The sequence below is a fragment of the Vulpes lagopus genome, chromosome 5, assembly GCF_018345385.1.
Source record: "Vulpes lagopus strain Blue_001 chromosome 5, ASM1834538v1, whole genome shotgun sequence".
Lineage (NCBI taxonomy): Eukaryota > Metazoa > Chordata > Mammalia > Carnivora > Canidae > Vulpes > Vulpes lagopus.
The window spans coordinates 120,499,725-120,519,500 of record NC_054828.1 but is presented as its reverse complement, the minus strand read 5'-3'; the positions used below and the strand labels follow the sequence as shown (position 1 = coordinate 120,519,500).

At 39.5% G+C, this 19,776-nt stretch overlaps 2 protein-coding genes across 3 annotated transcripts in view; one reads left to right on the top strand and one right to left on the bottom strand.

Moving 5' to 3' along the window:
• Positions 1–8,898, bottom strand: part of SMC6 (structural maintenance of chromosomes 6) — a 70,668-nt gene extending 61,770 nt beyond the window's left edge. The window contains exons 1-2 of one of the 2 annotated variants that reach the window (XM_041755422.1): positions 8,720–8,898; positions 1,130–1,272 (exon numbers count right to left, since the gene is read on the bottom strand). In XM_041755422.1, coding sequence (XP_041611356.1) covers positions 1,130–1,267 — 138 coding nt within the window. In that variant the 5' untranslated portion in view covers positions 1,268–1,272; positions 8,720–8,898. The remainder of the gene's footprint in view (positions 1–1,129; positions 1,273–8,719) is intronic. The other variant, XM_041755421.1, reaches the window with a different exon arrangement.
• GEN1 (GEN1 Holliday junction 5' flap endonuclease) overlaps positions 7,235–19,776 on the top strand; it is a 33,645-nt gene continuing 21,103 nt past the window's right edge. The window contains 4 exon segments of the mRNA XM_041755423.1: positions 7,235–8,634; positions 9,359–9,460; positions 17,504–17,706; positions 18,350–18,536. Coding sequence (XP_041611357.1) covers positions 17,546–17,706; positions 18,350–18,536 — 348 coding nt within the window. The 5' untranslated portion in view covers positions 7,235–8,634; positions 9,359–9,460; positions 17,504–17,545.

Below are 19,776 nucleotides of genomic sequence, written 5' to 3'. Positions count from 1 at the left end.
CCTTTTATGAGCAGAATATTGGAAATTATGGTTGAAGAGTTTTAAAATAAATTTTTATTTTTATCTAATTGTAGATTAGTTGTAAGAAATAATACAGAGGGATCCTATGAATTCTTTACTCAGTTTCTGCCCATAGTACATCTTAAAAACTGTAGTACACTATCATAACCAGGATACTGACACTGAAATAGTCAACATCCATACAGAATATTTCCATCACCACAAGGATCCCTCCTGTTGTCCTTTTATAGCCCATCTCCCCCCACCTTAACCCCTGGTCCACTAATCTGTTCTCCATTTATAAAACACTGTCATTCCACAAATGTTATAGAAATATCCATTGTTTCCTACATCGGGAGTTTACTGCTAAGTAATATTTCATGGTATGAGTGTACCATAGTATTTAACCATTCACTCACTGAATGACATCTGGGTCATTTCAGTTTTTGGCTATTACAAATAAAGCTGCTATAAACATTCATGTATATATTTTTGTGTGAAGGTATATCTTCATTTCTCTGGGACAAATGCTGAGTTGTACTGTAAGTTGCTGCATATTGAATTTAAAAAAAAAAAAAAAGAAAAAGAACAGCCAAACTATTTTTCAGAGTGGCCATACCATTTTATATTCCCACCAGTAACCTATGAATGATTCAGTTTTCCTGCATCCTTGCCAGCATTTGAACTTGTCACTGTTGTTTTTAACTTCACTCATTCTGATGGGTGTGTAGTAATATCTCACTGTAGTCTTAATTTGCACTTCCCCAATAACAAATGATGTTGAACACCATCTCATGTCCCTTATTGTCCTTTTGAAGTCTACAGAGTTGATGCTACAGTTTTGTTTCTGTTCCTATAATCTGTAATCTGTGTCTTCTTTCTTTTCTCCCCTTTGTTGGCCTTACTAGAGATTTGTCAAATTTATTGATCTTTCCAAAGAACAAGCTCTTTGTTTTACTGTTTTCTTTACTGATTGTTTCTAATAATTAACATAAATATCAAAAGTAGTCATATTATTTTACCTTAGTTTAAAAAAAAAAATCATTCACCTTTCCTGATACTGAATTAGCAAGAATATGACATATAAACCAGACATGAAACCATGCTAGTTGCCAAATTTTGCACTTACCAAAGTAGAGGTACCATTAGTGAAAGAAACTGTACATTCATCTTCATCACCGTCTTTGTCAAAGTCATCCAACTCTTCTTGTCTTGGTCTTTTGGCATTTTCAGGAGAGAAGAAATTTTCTTCTTTTCTTTTGGCCATCGGGTCTGAACATTTATTAGAGTAACAATGAAGTAAATCAAGCGTAGGCATCCATATAATTATTCCATACATATTGAACTTAACAAAATAAGTGAAACAAAGCTTAAGTTTTAAGTACTATGTTCATTTGGTTTTTACTTTGAAAAAAGTAAAAATAACATCTGTACATGAGAAAGGAGGCCAAGAGCCAAAAAAGGCAGGTGGTCACTAGAGGCTGGAGAGGCAACGAAACATATTCTCCCACTCAAGTGTCCAGAAAGAAACTCAGCCCTACTGCCACCTTGGTTTTAGCCCTGGGAGTCATGTCAGACTTACAACCTGCAGGGTAATAAATGTATGATTTCACCTATTTAAATCATGTGCATATGCTACACTATCTGATTTTATTTCAGTTATTCATGACCAAGATTTTATTGATATGGGCCTATCTAAATGTTCTGACTCCTAAACTCACAAAAGGTAAAAGATTTTACTTGTGAAGCTGTGGTTTCTAGTTTCCTAGATGTATTAATAGAGATGCCATAATGCCTTTGAAATTATCCCAGAGCAACCATTCATTTTTTTTTTCAGATAAAACTATTGTTTCCCTTATCTATTCTCTAAAGAAATAGTCCATGGTATCTACTTTTTACCAATATATATAAAATGTATGCCTAGAAAACAAATGTATTTAAAATTATACAAGATTTTCAGAACGTATGAATACTGCACCTCAAGTTAAAGAGGACAGTCTGATTAAAATTAAATACTGATTGTTACTTTCATTTTTCTCTATAAAATACATTTAAGACTTAAAATGATATGTACCAAATAATTATTTGCTGAGTAAATGGAGAGAAAAATCCACAATATAGGTAATCAAAAATGTCTAAGATACAAAGAAAGAAGAACAGTTCTACTCTTGATCTATTTAAGACCCCATGTAGCATACCATAGCAACCAGGTCTGCACCAGGTACCTGGGCAGCAAAAGAGTTAATAAGGTTTTCTCTCTCTTGATTTTAGACTGATGGATTCCAGGTAGTCCTCAATAGAGACGACAGCCATATGTGACGATATGCACACAGGGCAACAAAGCCAATCTTATTGTATATTTGTCGGAAGGGTGGGGGAAGAGTGGAATGGGGTTCCAAAGAGATGTGCTGGAACCAGAATGGGGCCTCTATTAGAAGGAGTGTGAGCAAGAAAAGGAGGGTAAGAAAGGAAGAGACATCCTAACACAGGGTTTAATTTTTTTAATCCACTGCTTTGCAAACTTATATTGACATAACCAATCTTGCAGAAATATCTGTGCATATTTTGGGGAACTACCTTTGTCAGACTTGGTTATTTTGACAATGCATGCCTCATTAAGTGATTTGAGTGGTTTTCCCATCCTCTTATTGTTCTGAAATCACTTCTACTGCATGACACATTAAAATGTTTTTTCAAAGTGAGAAGTAGGTTTAAAGCTATTAGAAAGTAGAGACTTGAAATTTAACTTTTTGAAATCATTTAAATTTTTTTCTTGTACATCAGTTTTCACAGGTTCACTATATCCTCCTGAATCATTTTTCCATAATAATTTTATTTTCCAAAACACTGAGAGTAAAAAGCTAGATTACCTTACATTTTGTAAAATCCTCATCTGCAGTCATGACTCCTTCATATAAATTCTATTTAACTAAATACTGAAATATTTTCTCCAAAAACTAGATCTTTGCTTTTTCCAATCTAGGTTTTCTTTAATGGGAATATTTTAATGTTTATTCATACTTTTTATACAACCAAATATAAAGGATATATGCAGTGGGTCGAGAATTTAATCCTTGAATCTTTCAAAGCACAAATTAAAAGCAATCAGAGACTTCCACTTCCAGGAAAATGGAATAGATATACTTTTCCCTATTCCTCTTGCTTAGTAAAACCAAAAACTTTACCAATTATATATATACAACAAACATAAGATGACTCTGAATGAAAAGGAGGTAGATTGGCCAGGGACCTTAGGACACAAGAAATGACATCGTGGTAAGTTCCCTGAGTTTTTGCTTTGCCACAAATATCCCAGACTTGGAGAAGACAGCAGCTGGGGAGAAATCAGCAGGTGCAGAGGGCAAAAAGACCCAAATGAAAGCCTGTTCTCTCCAGCCAAAGGACCAGAAAAACTGCATCCTAACAAGACAGAAGACATTTAAATCATAATTGCTCTGCTCCAGCCAAATACCACAAAAAAAACTACAGTGCCTCCTTCTACTCCCCCAACAACACACACACACACACACACACACACACACACACACACTAGCAAAGGCCAAGCACTGGCCTGTACTTCCAGTTTATAAGACCATTAAGTACGCATCTCCACATCCCAATTGGACTAGTGTCAGAGAATGCCACGTTGGCCAAATAGGGAGCCATAATGGTGTCAGTAGGGCCCACCTAGAGAGCCTAGATATCCACTCCCATCAGGCAGTATAGGGTGCTACTTACTCCTATTTCCCATTGGATGGTGTCACATGAGAACTTCTACCCCTACCCAGGGAGGTAAAAGTACATGGAAACACCAAAATTCCCACTGATCCAGTAGTCACTGCAGCTAAGGAAAGAGCTCTGGTAAAGTTTTAGACAAGAATCTTTGCATCTACAACCTAATATCATAGGGCTACAGTTCTCAAAGGCTGTGACTGACCTCTTAAAAAGTTCTCAGGACTTCAAAGAGCTTTTTGTTTATATCTATCAATATTGACCATATTGTAAATTAAAACTGAGAAACTTTTAAAATAAAGAACACACATGTACACCTTCTATAAATCCTCAGAGCAATGACTCTGAAAGGAGACATTTCTTATAACCTCTGGAAAACTCCATTCGTTCATAGGTGAATGACAGTGAAAAAGGCAAATATCAGGCTGTTATTTTGAAACTGTTTGACTTTGTAGACCCTTTCAAAGAGTCTCATGGATCCTGGACCACTCTCTGCAAACTGTTTAGTATAGGGGATACTATAAGCAAGTCCATGACACAGTGCCATAAATTATGAGGCATAGCTAGTAAGCAATTAAGTTAGAACAGAAGAGAAGAAGCCAACCATAGAATGACTAATAGATTTGATATTCAAAGTATGGTCCAAGGACCAGCAAATAGCATCTATATCTCCTGGGAATGTATTAGGTATCCAGAATCTCAGGCCCCTCCTAAACCAAATGAATCAGAATCTTCATTTTTAACAAGACCTCAGGAGATTCGTAAGTGCATTAAAGTTTAAGAACTGTTGTAAACATTTTAAAACTTCGACTTTATCCTATCCATAAGGCAATAAAGAACCTAATCATGATAAAACAAATACCATCTAAAAGGTATTTGTTAGATCAAATGTGAAGGACATTTAACCCAAACAAATGCCTAAAATAATATTAGCATTACGTCATAATTACATAATATTCAACATCTTTTTTTTTTTACAAATAAATGAATGTTAATTTTGAATCTCTTACACAAGTCAAAACTTGAAAATCCAACCTATTCCTCAAACTATTTAACAAGGCTCAATGTATATTAGTTTCAGCTTGTTGCTACCTAAATTCCCTAGAATATCACCATGCCATTATTTTCCCAAAAATTCCTTCTCTCCCACCCATCCTCTATTTCCTTTACATTTACTGAGCAGTAATTTATTTATTGTAGGAGAGCAAAGAGGACACATTACCAATACTGTTTCATTAATGCCCAATAATGATCTTGCAGTTAGCAGACACTGAGACATCAGCTGACTGATCTTAGTATTTTACCATGAAAAAAAATGGCAGTTTTTCAAGTAAAACTCTGGGGAGGAGGTGCATATAGATAAATGTGGTTAAGCTTCTTACAATGAATGTGAGATTCTGTACTACACGGAAGATGGTGTGCTACACGATGACGATGTTTTTTATTTGCTGTGCCTGGCCTAAGATTTGCAGTTTGCTATTAGGTTGCCATGGTAACATGCATCTGACAGACACTGAAGGATCCTACCTTTTAAAATAAAAATCACTCTGAAAAAAAAATTAAAAAACATAAAAATCACTCTGTAATTTAATGATAATGGATTTTTAAAAACACATATGAATGTCCTGAGAGGTAGCTACAAGTTAAAACAGTAAAATTGTTTCCAAAAGGCTGAAGAGACATATAAATAGATGCAAAGAAAAATACTTCTAATATTCTGAAATACAAAAGGCAAAAAAAAAAAAAAAAATCTCCTCTGAGATTTTCAATACATCCTTAAAGCTCTTCATTTGTTTATTTAGAATAAAAAAGTCAGAATTAAGGAACATATCTCCTATCCCTCACTGGAGGCAAATCAGAGCAGAATAGTAACATATATACAACTATCAATAAAAAAATAAGTTGAAGAAGGAAAAATCAATAACCAAGAGTTCATTGCAGCAAGTGAATAGGAAATTTGATAGATCAAATACACTTCAACAGGATTATATAAATTTCTCAATTTTAAATTTTATCATGAGCCATCTAATAATTCCTACTTCCCATTAATACCCAAGTAAGAACCAAGGGCAGTGAGAACAGACAGAACTGAAATTATCAACAGAAAATGTGGTAAAAAATAAAGGAAAATTGCTGCTACATCTGTATCAGCTGTAGACTATTTACCTCATCTCCAATTCTGCCCCTCCCACCACCACCAACATACTAAATTCTGCATTAAACAATCTCATTTTTAATGTATGGAACTAATTAATTAAGCACACTGCTTAGGATATATCACAAAATCATAAGATGCAACACATAACAAGTAATACAAATATTTAAGTGAAAAAAATTCCTAAGTCTATCAAACAATTCTAGATCTGCAAAACTGGGAAACAGCAAGCATAGCATTTCAGATAATAAAATCTGAAAACTCAGACTTTATTTATTTATTTATAAGACTCATATATGTTATTTTTAATAACATCCTTGTAGCCTCAACCTGGAGGTCAAATAAGAGAGAGTGAATAGGGGCAAATAAGACCAGCCACTAAAGGGTGAGGGGGCAGTGCAGCAAAGCAGTGGCAGGATCAGGGATGAAAGGAACAGAAGAAACCAAGAGATGTAAAAGTATGGGTAAAGTGAGGGAGTAGCATTAATTTCCTTAAATATCTACTTACTACATGCTTAGCTTTTGAGATAAACAATTTATCTGCTTTGATCCTCAAAATCTTTATAAGTACTGCCCTTATTCTACAAAAAGGAATATTGAGACTCCAGGGGAAGACATTCTGCCCAGGCTTGTGTAGCTATACCTTAGTAGAGGTCCATCTAAACCCAGGTTTGCCAAAACCCAAAGTCAAACCTCTTCAATGCCTAGATTCCTCCAGGCATAAGCAACTGAGTTTGTTTATAGGCAGCAAAACTGGCTATTAATCTAGTCATCTTCTTATCTATCTTTGCTAATGTATAAAACTACAAAAAGAATTCTATTGTGATGTGTCCTTCTAATATTACTATTAAAACTTTGAGCTTTATAAAATCATTTTGTGTTTCATTTTTAGAAACAACCTTCACACAATGCTAAATGTCATTTTAAGTAGACAGTGCAGGTTTGGAAAGAAAAGGGATAAATAATACATTTATTTTGCTTGGAAACACTGAGTTTGAAGTGCGCCTACGACATTGCGAAGGAGAGGTCAATAGGCGGTAAAATATGCTCAGCAGTAGGAGTGGATTTGGGAGTGGTACTAAGAAAGCTACAGAAATTATTTTGAATTTGGTCACCAGGGAAAGTATGTTAAGTGCGAAAAAAATGTATCTCATTAACTAGTAAATGAGAATGGCAACATTAATATTAGTGACTCTACCTGACCCTCAAGGACCTGGACTTACTAGTGAGTGAGTGTGTGTGTGTAGAGAACTGTGACAAGTAACTGTGTTTTAACTATAATGCATATATGCATATCATTACGGTAAAATTTGAGTTACTTGTTTATGGATTCCTAAAAATAAGTACAGCTTTGATTCACTTTTCTAACTTTAGTTTTAAAATAAGTCAAAATTTAGGCGTCAAAATTTAGGCAGGTTTTATATAAAATTCCACCTCTAGACACTTAGTAAAATTAGCCTTTGGGGAATAAAAACTGATTCTCACTTTAACAACTTTAATATACCATTTGTACTTACCCTGTTGCCAGGTTCAATATTAAATGATGTATAATTATTACAGATAGAGATAGGGCTATAAATACCCTCCTCCCACCACACACACACATATTTAAGAATCCTGCGGTTAGGTACTACAGCTATTTTCCTCCAATTATAGAATAAGAAGGAAAACTTAAGAGAGGTGATACCCAAAAGCTCTGGGTCTCCCGACACTCGTTCTCTCACATAAAAACATGTCTTTAAGGCAATGTTCTAGGGATCTCCCAATTTTCTGTACTCCTACCCACTCAGGAGAAGAAAATCTGAATACATATTTCAGCATAAGATTATCACTCTGTATTTCACACAGTACAAGAATCAGATAAAGTCAATCTAAGCAGAAGTTCTAATACGTTCCCTTCCAACCACACACCCATGGAACTACTACTACACCTAATACCTGCAGGCCAATGCACAGGCTATTGGGTTTTTTTGTTTTTGTTTTGCTATTGAATATTTTAAAAGACAGCAGCCATCTAAAAGTTAGGGAGTTTGGACTTTTTTTTCTTCTTCTTTGAATATACATTCCGCTACAGCCTGTCTTTAAAACACTCGCTTTTAATCTCCTACTCGTGAGATGTACAGGATAACGAGAGCTCGCGTAAATTCTGCCTTCCAAGGTTTACACACAAAATAGCGGCTCTTTCCAGGAATTACCACAGTATTCTCTCAAGTCTTATTGGTCCTGCAGCCGTTTCTCTGGAGTCTTGGGTTCCACAATTCCCAGTCGGGATTCCTCTCCAGCTCGTTCCCACCAGAAAAAGAGGGAACAGAAATGCCACCACGCAACCTCCACACATGACAGTTTTAATTTTCTTCTAGATGATACAATCTGCGTTGTCATGACGCTGGGGCTCGACAACAAATCCAACCCAAGTGCTCATCGCCTGCATCTCCTCGACAGACTAAGTTGCAGCCGCCGAGGGAGAGCCGGATGTCCGACCTCCCCTCCCCCCCCCGACCCCGTCCCCTCAGGCGGCGACTCCCAGCCGAGGGCCGCCCGCGGCCGGGCGCCGGGTCCCACAGCCCGGCAGAGCCCGAGGAGGGGCCCACAGCGGCGACGAGCAAGTTTCCCGCGGTTCAGGGGACCCGTGTGCCCCGCAGAGACAGCCCGAAGGTCCCGGCCGGCGGACCCGTCCGCTCCGGCCCGCGGGGACACCCGGGCCGCCGCCGCCGCCGCCGCCGCTCGGGTGCCCGAGCCGCCACCAGGTGGGCTGGGGGGCGCCGGCCGAGGGGGCAGCGCCAGGGGACGGTTCGGAGCCGGGGGGAGCGACAGCGCGCGCCCTCACCTTACCTCGAACAAGTCCAAGTCTCCCCGAGGAACCGGACCGGCGCGGTGTGGCGCTGCGGCGGGGCGCTGAGGGCACCGTGGGGCGTCTCGGCCTCGGCCGGCCGCCGTTGGCCGCGGGGAACCGCGCGCCCGCGGCGGGAGGAGGCTGGAGGCTGGCTGCCCCGGCGCCCACCGCGGGACGCTCCGCGCCTGCGCCCCGCCCCCCCTCCCGCAGGGGCTCAGCCCGCGCGTGCGCGGTTCGGAGTTTTCGCGCCACTAGAGCCCAGGAGGAGGGGCCGGAAGTGCCCCTCTGCGGACGGGGAAGCGGGTAGGCACGCAGGGCTCGGCGTCGGCGGGACGCGCGGGGCCGACCGACTTGCCTAAGCGAAAGGGAAGACGAGTCGGAGTAGCCCGGCAACAGTTCCAAGCATGCGTAGAGCCGACCGGCTGGGCGCTGGGAAAGGCTGGCGAGAGAGGCGGTCGGGAGAGGGGACGGCTACTTCCCGGAAGAGGCGGGGCCACGTGGGGAGGCGCCGAATTAGAAGCGCGCCCCGCGGCCGCCCGCGTCGGGGTGCTGCGCCCCAAACGTTGGCCTTTGCTTAGGGCAAAAGGAGGGAAGGCGTTTCCTTTTCTTTCCTTTTTATTTATTTTTTTTTTTTTTAGAGAAAGTTTGTAAACCTGGAGGCAGCAACTGTTAGGATTCGGGCCAAAGTGGTAAATGACGGAGGGGGCGTCTTCCAAAACCGAGGAGAGAGGGTTGTCCGGGTAAGTCCCGCGGAGCGTCGGAGGCGGCCCTGCCCGCCTGGCCCCGCCGCTCCTCGCTCGCCCCTCTCCGCTGAGGCCGGTGCACCCCGGACGTCCTCCTCCGGGGCGCACCGTGGGGCGGCCCCCGACGTCCTCCTCCCGGGCGCACCGTGGGGCGGCCCCCGACGTCCTCCTCCCGGGCGCACTATGGGGCGGCCCCCCACGTCCTCCTCCCGGGCGCACTATGGGGCGGCCCCCGACGTCCTCCTCCCGGGCGCACCATGGGGCGGCCCCCGACGTCCTCCTCCCGGGCGCACTATGGGGCGGCCCCCGACGTCCTCCTCCCGGGCGCACTATGGGGCGGCCCCCCACGTCCTCCTCCGGGGCGCACCGTGGGGCGGCCCCCGACGTCCTCCTCCCCGGGCGCACCGTGGGGCGGCCCCCGACGTCCTCCTCCCGGGCGCACTATGGGGCGGCCCCCCACGTCCTCCTCCGGGGCGCACTATGGGGCGGCCCCCGACGTCCTCCTCCGGGGCGCACTATGGGGCGGCCCCCGACGTCCTCCTCCCGGGCGCACTATGGGGCGGCCCCCGACGTCCTCCTCCCGGGCGCACTATGGGGCGGCCCCCGACGTCCTCCTCCCGGGCGCACTATGGGGCGGCCCCCGACGTCCTCCTCCGGGGCGCACTATGGGGCGGCCCCCCACGTCCTCCTCCCGGGCGCACCGTGGGGCGGCCCCCGACGTCCTCCTCCCGGGCGCACTATGGGGCGGCCCCCGACGTCCTCCTCCCGGGCGCACTATGGGGCGGCCCCCGACGTCCTCCTCCCGGGCGCACTATGGGGCGGCCCCCGACGTCCTCCTCGCGGGTACCTTGTGGGGCGGCCCCCGGACTGGACGTCCTCCTCCCGGGCGCACGGTGGAGCTACCCCTAGACGTCCTCCCAGGCACACTGTGGGGCGGCCCCTGGACGTCCTCCTGGGCACACTGTGGGGCGAATGCCCACACCTTATTCCAGGCCCAAGCGGACGTAATCACACTGGGGTTTTCCTTTTTTCATGATGTGCTCTGAAAATACTTCCATGATAGCAGTTACCTTAAGGCATTGTGGTTAGTTACAGCCTTTAACCAGGGTGGCCGTGTAACCACCCCTCTTCCCCAAGAAATATCGGAACTAATGAGGTTCTAAGTTTCTTGGCGTAGTTTTCAGTGCTGTAGTCGCCCAGACATTATTAACCTGCCTCTTCTGCCTTTACACAGCTCCTCAAGTGATTACGTTGATCTAGTCAAATATTCTACCTCCTGTGTTCCGCAGCCTTCCCTTAGCGGATGGGAAAAAGTGGCATTTACCGCTACTCCGCTTCACCCCCAAATAGAGGACATTTCTGGGCTCCAGGAATGGAATTTTTCCATCGAAGTCACCTTTTGCTTCTAAAGATAATCAAATGTATATTGTTCCCATCGTGGCCCTTGCCATGGCACAATGAAAAGTAGGACCTGGTCAAACTAGACTAGAACACTGCAATATCTGGTCTCAATGGTTCCTCCCTGGTAAACAATGGGAAACGGTTGGGTGGTTTCTGCTCAGATGTCACTTCCTTTAGGAAGCCTTCCTTGATGCCCAATGTTGGGTGAGGTACGTAGTCTATGTACTTCTATAGCTCACTCCTGGTACCTCTGCCTGTCCTTGTCACGTTGTTGTAATTGTCTTTTCACCTCTAGTTTCACTTGCCCTACTAAAACCCTTAAATGAAGGGATTTATCTCTCCTTATTGTTTCTAGCATCTAGAGTGCCTGGTACACAATAAGCATTTAATAAATATTTAATGATAATTTAAGTCTGAGGTATGTTATGCTTCAAAGTCTACACTAAATTCATAGGAAAATAAAACTGAAGAAATAATTTAAAAAACAGCATTAATTAGTGAAATTATGTGGAAATCCCATACAATCCAGTCTTGTCCTGAAATAAACCATTTACCTATCTTTATATGAAAACATAGTCTTGGGAATTGGGAAATTTAAAATGTTTCACTTTATCATTAAACAGTTTTTTCCTAATGTTTTTGCTTAAAACTGAAATAAAATTGGAAAACTGTTGGTTTAATAAAATGTGTATTTTTGCATAAATCAATCCACTGACCTCTTTTTATGTTCTTTAAAATTTGATTCATTACTGGAATTAGCAAGGTTCTGTGTTTTTCTCACCTCATTCAGTTTTATAATTAACCAATAAAAGCTTATTAGCTTTTAAGGAAGTTTTAGGAGCATAAATTGATTTATGGGCACCATATGGTTACATCAAAGGATTTGTTTTGTTTTAACCTGAAGTGGATTCCTGAGCCCTTTTTTTAAACTAGAAATTCATATTCTTTCTGTCAAGCAGTAGGATCTAGAATAGAGTGTTTTTATTGTAGTACAAACTACCAAAATTGTTCATGAAATTCAGAGACTATCAGAATCTTAGGGTTCATTTGGTGTAGTACCTCTCATTTTGTAGATGGGTTAAATGTCTTTCCAAGGTCATACAGCTTCAGTATTACATCCAAGACCAACATCCTAGGTTTCCATCCCAAGACAAGCGCTTTTCAGTAAACTAAATAAATTGAATACACTAATAGGTTATAAAGTTACTTACTGTGGGTTGTTCTGACTTTGTTGATTTACATGAAGTATTGTGCTGCATTAATTCTTAAGAATTGTTACTATGTTAATGGGACTTTATATGTAATATATATTGGCTGCAATACATATTGATGTCAATAAAACTATGACATTATAAAAGATGGGAACAGAGACTCACCATGTCCCACATCACAAATTTTTCAAATTAAGCAAGAAAAAATTATACATAGTTGTGAGTTTGATATATGTTGTATTTAAATTTTACTTAGTGTTGAGCTATTTTCAAGTAACCTCATCAGGTTGATCATGAACTCATTCAAAAACCATCTATTCTATCTCTGAGTGTAGTTGTACTTGAATATCTTAAAAGTTGTTGGATTCTGTCCCTTTTGGAACTTTATATCCTTTTATCATCTTACCGTTGCAACTTAATGTTCAGAGGAAGCGCTGGAGCAAAGAAAGTGGCATGGAGTGGAGAACTATAGAACGTGGGAATAGACATTTTGGATTAACTGCATTCTTAAAACGTGTTATTTTTCATAAAATACACATTTCACATAATTTTCCTCTTTCTGGTCTATTGGGATATTCTTTATGCTGCTTTTAGGAGTGATCTTCAAAAGGAACATGCATTTTAAACTTAACCAATTTAGATAGTAGATCTAATGACAATAATCCTAAAATAGGATTTTGAAATAATGGATTACATGTCAAACACTTAGGTAATTTTACTCTTTATTTATTTATTTTTGTGTGTGTGTTTTATAACTGGCTATAAGATAGCACCGTTAAGTGAAGAAGTAAATTAACATGTGACAAACAGGAAGGTGATTTAATGTTTTAAGTTTTTAAACAGGATCACTTGGCTTCTTTGAGGAGAACAGTTGTGTGAGGGAGAAGAGTAGTAAAAAGAAGCAGGGAGGCCAGTTGGGAGACTTACTTATATACAGGCAATGCCAGGGGATTTTCATTAGCAATGGGGATTTCAGGGGCACCAGGGTGGCTCAGTGGTTGAGCATCTACCTTTGGCTCAAGTCATGATCCTGGGGTCCTGGGATCGAGTCTCACATCAGGCTCCCCACAGAGAGCCTGCTCTTCTCTCTGCCTATGTCTCTGCCTCTTTATATCTCTCATGAATAAATACATAAAGTCTTTTTTAAAAAATGAGGATTTCAGATATATTTTGAAGGTAGAGGATTTGCTGGTAGAGCGGGTATTGGGGAGCAAAGTAAAGAATCAAGGAGGACTGCTGAGTTTTTGGTCTAAGCAACTGGAAATCAAAGTTTTAAGGAGATGTGGTGGAATCAATAGTTAAATGCATATTATGCATCCACATGAAGGCAAAGTAGGCAAATCTAGTTAAGTGCCCACAGGAGATGGCAGATGAAGTGGGATAAATAATATTGGGGAGAATGGAGAAGAGTTTACTATAGAGTCTTCAAAGGAGGCTCAGCAATAATGTGCTTTCTAGTGTAGTCTGCCTCTGCCTCTAAAAATACTCTTCCTATAATTCCTTCTGCTCACTTTCCAATTCCCATGCCCACCACCCACACCTTTTTAATATGTTGTTTGGCATTGTTCTAATTCATTATTTTCTAGTTAAAAGTAGTGAAAGCTTTATAAAGCCTTGTAATTCAAGAAGGTCTAATAGAAGTTCATTCAAGTTACTCAGAGAAAAAGATTCTTTGGGGCATGTCATAGAAGCTAGCTCCTATAAGATGTCCCCTTGATTCCTATCATTCAGAGAAAAGTGGAAAAAATAGCACAGTTCACAGTAGCAACAATTCTACGCTAATGAAAGAAACTGAGGCAAGCATTACTATTTAATAGGTGTGTACTTGGGGAGCAGAAGAGAGACTCCCATCTTTTTCAAATCCATCTCAATAGATACACGGAGACTGTAAGGTGAAATATCAAAGTTGTTCTAAAAGCTTTGAGATAGATTTTTAAAATATAGTGACCAAAAAGATTGGCAAGGAAAGAGACAGTTTTCTGGAAAATACCACATAACTCAGGAAAAGTGGAGAAAAAAACACTTTAGCTCAGAGACAGTAACTCAAATTTTGCTGTCTGGGAACCAATAGATAATTGTTACTTTTCTTTTTGCCTACATTGTTCATAACAGTTGTGTTTAAGTAGCTATTGTTACAACTTTGTAGTGTTCCCTCACATTTTAATAAAGGAATAGCCAAAATAGATGCCCCAGATAGACACTACTTACAACTGTTCAACTACCAGTGCTGGTTGTTTTGTAACATAACTGTGGATTCTTTAAACCAGGTTTATTCTGACAAAAGAAAATAAAATAGCATGAATTAAGTTTTAAGTGTAATAATCATGTTACATTAAAATACTATTTATGGGCTTAGTTGAAAGCCCTCTTGATTAAGTGATCCAATCTGTGGAATTTTAATGTTTTAATAGAATCAGTTCCAGCCCTATTTTTTTTCCCAGCCTTATTTTTTTCCAGGCTTCACTACTCTAGTGAATAGTATTCCATTAAAGTCTTTACAAAATGTTCCTAGTGTTTAGAGAACTACAGTTGTTAAAAAAAAGTCTACTTCATCAATATCTGTTTTTTTTTCTATAATCCTCAGAAGAAATATAATATGCATTGCAGTCCTGTACATAAATGTGTGTTTATCTATGCCATCATAAATAACACTGCACTAGATGGCAATCTTCATTCATTATTATTTACTTATATATGTTTAGTCAACTCATGTAATGAAACATTAGAGGTAAGACAGGAAGGAAGGAACCTGTGAGCAGGAAAGACCAGAGGAAAAAATGTGAATTGCCTAAGTCCACGTGACTAGCTCCTACACAATCTGAAGGAAACCAGAAAAATGTGAATCTCTCATCCTAAAAAAGCCATTCTCAAGACAAATTTGATGTGAGGTACTCTATATAAGTTTGCAGAAACTGGCTTTTTAATTTGACCCATGAACTATGGTCATATTTGGTCTCCATATTTAGGCAAGAAGTAAACCAATCTAAAGATTTCTAGTTTTATTTCCCCAACGTTTTTCAGATAGGATCATACTTTTTAATTTTTTTTTAATTTGAAAAGTAATATATGCATATGATTATTTAAAAGATTAACACAAAGGGGGTATACTTTGAAGAGTAATTATTCTTCCCCTTCCTATAGTCATCCCTGATATAGAACCTATTTTGTATCTGTTTTCATTTTAAAACTTGGAGACTGCTTGCACATGTAGATCTATCCTTTTTTTTTTCTGCTGCATTATCTATTCTATTCAAACATACCATAATTTATTAAAGAAATTCCTCTATTGATGGACATTTGGTTCTTCTCATTGTTTTGCTATTATAGACAATGCTGCAATCGATACCCTTTTATATAAATCTGCTCACAGCTAAGAGCGTATCTTAAATTCCTGGGAGAGCTTTTGCTAATCAGAAGATAACCTGCATTTAAAATTTTGACAGCTAGAGTCAGGGTCACATTTAAATGAAATGTGATCAGTTACAATATTCCTCCAGAGAGAGAAATTGCATAATTTCCTTCAATAGCCATCCCTTCCAGTATACAACTTGAATCACAAATAGAAAACCAAACTGTCAACAAGAAATGTCCCTCTCAGACTTTCTCCTTCTGAATTTTATGCATTCTGATGTTTAAGAATATAAAAGTCTCATTCCCTTTCATAATAATGACTTACAAAAGTGTGTCCCCACTCTTTGTCCAGAGTTAACTACAACTTTATACATTAATGGAGACAAAACCTTATCTTTAAATTAATGCCACCGTGCAACATTCAACCAGAGGGGCTTTTTATGTGAAACTGACTACTAAATGCTTTAGACTTTGAATTTAAATGTGTATATTTTTCTTTGTAAAGTGACCTATCAGTAAATATTGGTGCAGTTCTGTATTTTGAAAATGAATACACAATATTTACAGCGACCCTGACCACGTTATAAAATTAAGATTCAGAAAAGTGCAGAGAAAATAACACTCCAGCATTTATTTTCTTTGCAGCCATGTGTGATTTGAGAAAATTTGCTTTGGTTGTGGGATCTGTTAAATAGATGAGACAGTATTTTTTTTTATTTGGAATGACTTTGCCCTGGTTTTACTTCGATGCATGGTGATGACTTTTGCAGTATTTTTTGTATCCTACCTGTGTTTCTGGAATGAATTAAGGTCATTATTCAGAGAATGATAATCTGGATTATGTTTGTAGAGTCAGACTGAATCTTCATTGCAATTACATAATACTCTCATCAAATATTTAAAAAATTAAGAGAAAGATATAGATGTTTAGTAAGGAAAAACTAGACTACAGAAGATACCAAAGCACACCAGAATAGCAGAGTTTAGGTCAATTTTGTTTTTAAAATGTTTTGTATGCTGAAGAATTTAGTATTAGTTTTCTTTGAATAGTGGCACTATAGGTGATTTAAAATTTTTTGTTCTTCTAAAAGATATTTTATTTTTCTACAGTGAGCACGTGTGATTTTGCAATTTGAAGAACTAATGATTTTTAAAAACGATAATTCCATATGCCTCCAGCTTTCCATTTTCTGTCCTACCCTATCCCTCCTCATTTTTCATCATACTTTTCTTTCATTGACCCCTTGGGTTTTGGGGGGATTTTTTTTTAGTTGTTTGCATGCTTCTTTGCTTTTGTTTTCTTGTTTTTCCTGGTTATGATAGAGAACTAGTCCTATTCTCCCTTTAGGTATGTATATCAAGGAGTGACTTCTTAAGAAGACATACGATTTGCAGCATCCCTGGTACCCATCTCTGCATTTGTCATCTCTTGTTAACAGCTGGAACAAAGCCCGTTACTATGTTTGGGTCTCTTTCTCCTTTTCTAAATTTCATGTAATGTTAATGTAACCATGTGAGAAATATTATTCTCAACCACTGCTAAGGAGAACATAGACAAGAAGAGAAAATGAGGAGGGATAAGACCATTGACATTTGAGTTACATTAAATTTAAATATAACTTTGTTTTTCAGTACTACAGAGAAACCCATATTTGGTGATGAGTAGGTTTAATGAACAAACTTAGCATGGTACAATTTGCAATTAACTTTTTAAAGTATTTATTTATTCATGAGAGACACACAAAGAAAGAGGCAGAGACATAGGTAGAGGGAGAAGCAGGCCCCACACAGGGAGTCTAATGTGGACTCAATCCCAGGACCCTGGGATCACACCCTGAGCTAAAGGCAGACTGCTGAACCACTGAGCCAACCAGCGGTCCACAAATAACTTTTAATCCATTAGATACATCAATATTTTTGTAGCTAGTAAATCAGTTACTACCACTATTAATGTTTCACATGTTCTTGACTCATTCCAAAAAGCTGACAAGGAGAATTCTCTATTTATGAATTATCCTAAACAAACACAGAATACATTATTTGAATTTCGGTTCTAAGCTTCTGTGTCTTTTAACAGTCTTATGAAGTGTGTTTCAAGTAACATCAGGTAATCACCAGAATGGGAGTGAACGACTTGTGGCAAATTTTGGAGCCTGTTAAGCAGCACATCCACTTGCATCATCTTTGTGGGAAAACCATTGCAGTTGATCTGAGTCTCTGGGTATGTGAAGCACAGACAGTCAAAAAAATGATTGGAACAGTCATGAAGCCCCACCTCAGGTATATAATAAAAGTCCTTAGTATATAAATGTAGGATTGCATAAGCAGCTGATGTCTTGGTTTTGTTTCCACTTTGTTTTTTTGTTGTTCTTGCTTTATGTTTTGAGATTTTAAAATACACTAACACGTTTCTATCTCTAAATCAGTGACACAAATCTGTACTTCCTATCCTTTGAGTTCCAGATTCACAGACCTAGCTGCCTACTTAATGTATCCACTAGGAAACTGTAGTGACTAGAAGCCAGAAGTTTGCGAGCCATTCTCTGTTTGACCCCTCCTTACATCCAATCTATCAGGAAGTCTTGCCAGCTCTACTTGCAAAATACACCTTGTGTTCATAAATTCTGTTGATGTTCAGAGATATCACCTCATTATATGCCACCATCCTCTTTATCTATACTGAAATGACATATTCAGGAGTTTTCCTTCCTGAGCTCCAAACCTCCTCTGTCTCTAAACCATTTTCCATGTGCACTTAGAACAATCAAAAATTGCTCTTGCTTAAAAACATTCAATGATTTCTCAGTGATTGCATATAACTTTTTTGATACTAGTCTGATGTTCTTGCCATTAGGTCATACTGCTGTGTTGACTTTGCTATCTGTATATGATGATTAATGTATTACTAATTTTTATATTTCAGGAATTTATTTTTTCGTATCTCATATTTAACACTAATGGACGTAAAACTGGTATTCGTTATGGAAGGGGAACCCCCGAAGCTGAAAGCTGATGTCATGAGCAGGAGGAATCAGATTCGGTATGGGCCTTCTGGAAAAACATGGTCTCAAAAAGCAGGGAGATCACATTTTAAATCAGTCTTAAAAGAGGTAAATGTTTAGATATCATTCAATAATTCTGATTTGAGTTAGAGATTACATTTTACTCTGATAAATGTTGTTATATATAATCATCTTTAATACTCACTAACCTTACTATAAATAGGATAGAGAAGAGAGTTTATTTTTTTATTGTTATTTATTTATTTATTTATTTATTTTGAGAAGAGGGTTTATATTCTAACCTAAGCTTAAGCCCAGCTCTGGTGCATAAAAATTCTGAGACGTTGAGCAAGATTTTTAAAATTATATCTGCCTCACTTTCTACCCTGTGTAATGCGAATAGACTTTGCAGGGATGTGGTGAAAATATCCAATATCTAAAGCAACTACTACATAGTAGGGAGTTGATACATGTTACCTATTATGTTTTTCCTTAAAAGAATTTCCCAGACTAGAGGTCTAATTAATTTAAACTTCACTCGTTCAGGATTAATAATAGTTTATATATAGAAAATATATTTGGCTATCCTTAGGACTTTGTAATTTTTAAAAGAACTTATTGTTATATTTTTTTTTTAAGAGAGAGAGAGAGAGCAAGTGGGGGACGGGAAGGTGCAGGAGAGAAAAAGGGAGAGAAAGAATCCACATGTTGTGCAGACGCCAACACAGGGCTCCATCTCACGACCCTAAGATCATGACATGAGCTGAAATTGAGTTGCACACTTAACCCACTGAGCCACTCAGGTGGCTCGTAAAATGTATATTTTTATAAAAGTTAAGGAGAAATCATCTATACTAAAATAAAATATATAATTAAAACAATAGCAACTATTATTTTTGCCTCTTTTTAACTGTATATATTTTTCTAAACTTGCCATAATAGTGCACAAATGGTTTTTTTATTATTATTTTGAGAGAGAGAGAGAGTGTGTGCCGGTGCCTGTGCACATGTGCACGGTTGGGGCAGGGGGGTGGGTGGCACCAGAGGGAGAAGGGAAGAGAGAATCTTAAGCAAGTTCCCTGTCCAGTGTGGAGCCCATGTGGGGCTCGATCTCACAACCCCGAGATCATGACCTGAGCTGAAATCAAGAGTTTGACACTTAACTGACTTAGCCACCCAGGTGCCCCCACAATTAACTTGTATCTTGGATTTGTAACTTAGCTTATAGTACCCACATTTCCTTTTGCTACATTCTATCCAAATCCATAATTTGTAATGGTTGTGCAATGTGTATGAAATACTATAAAGAGCTATGAAATCATCCCCCATGATTATATATAATGTTTAC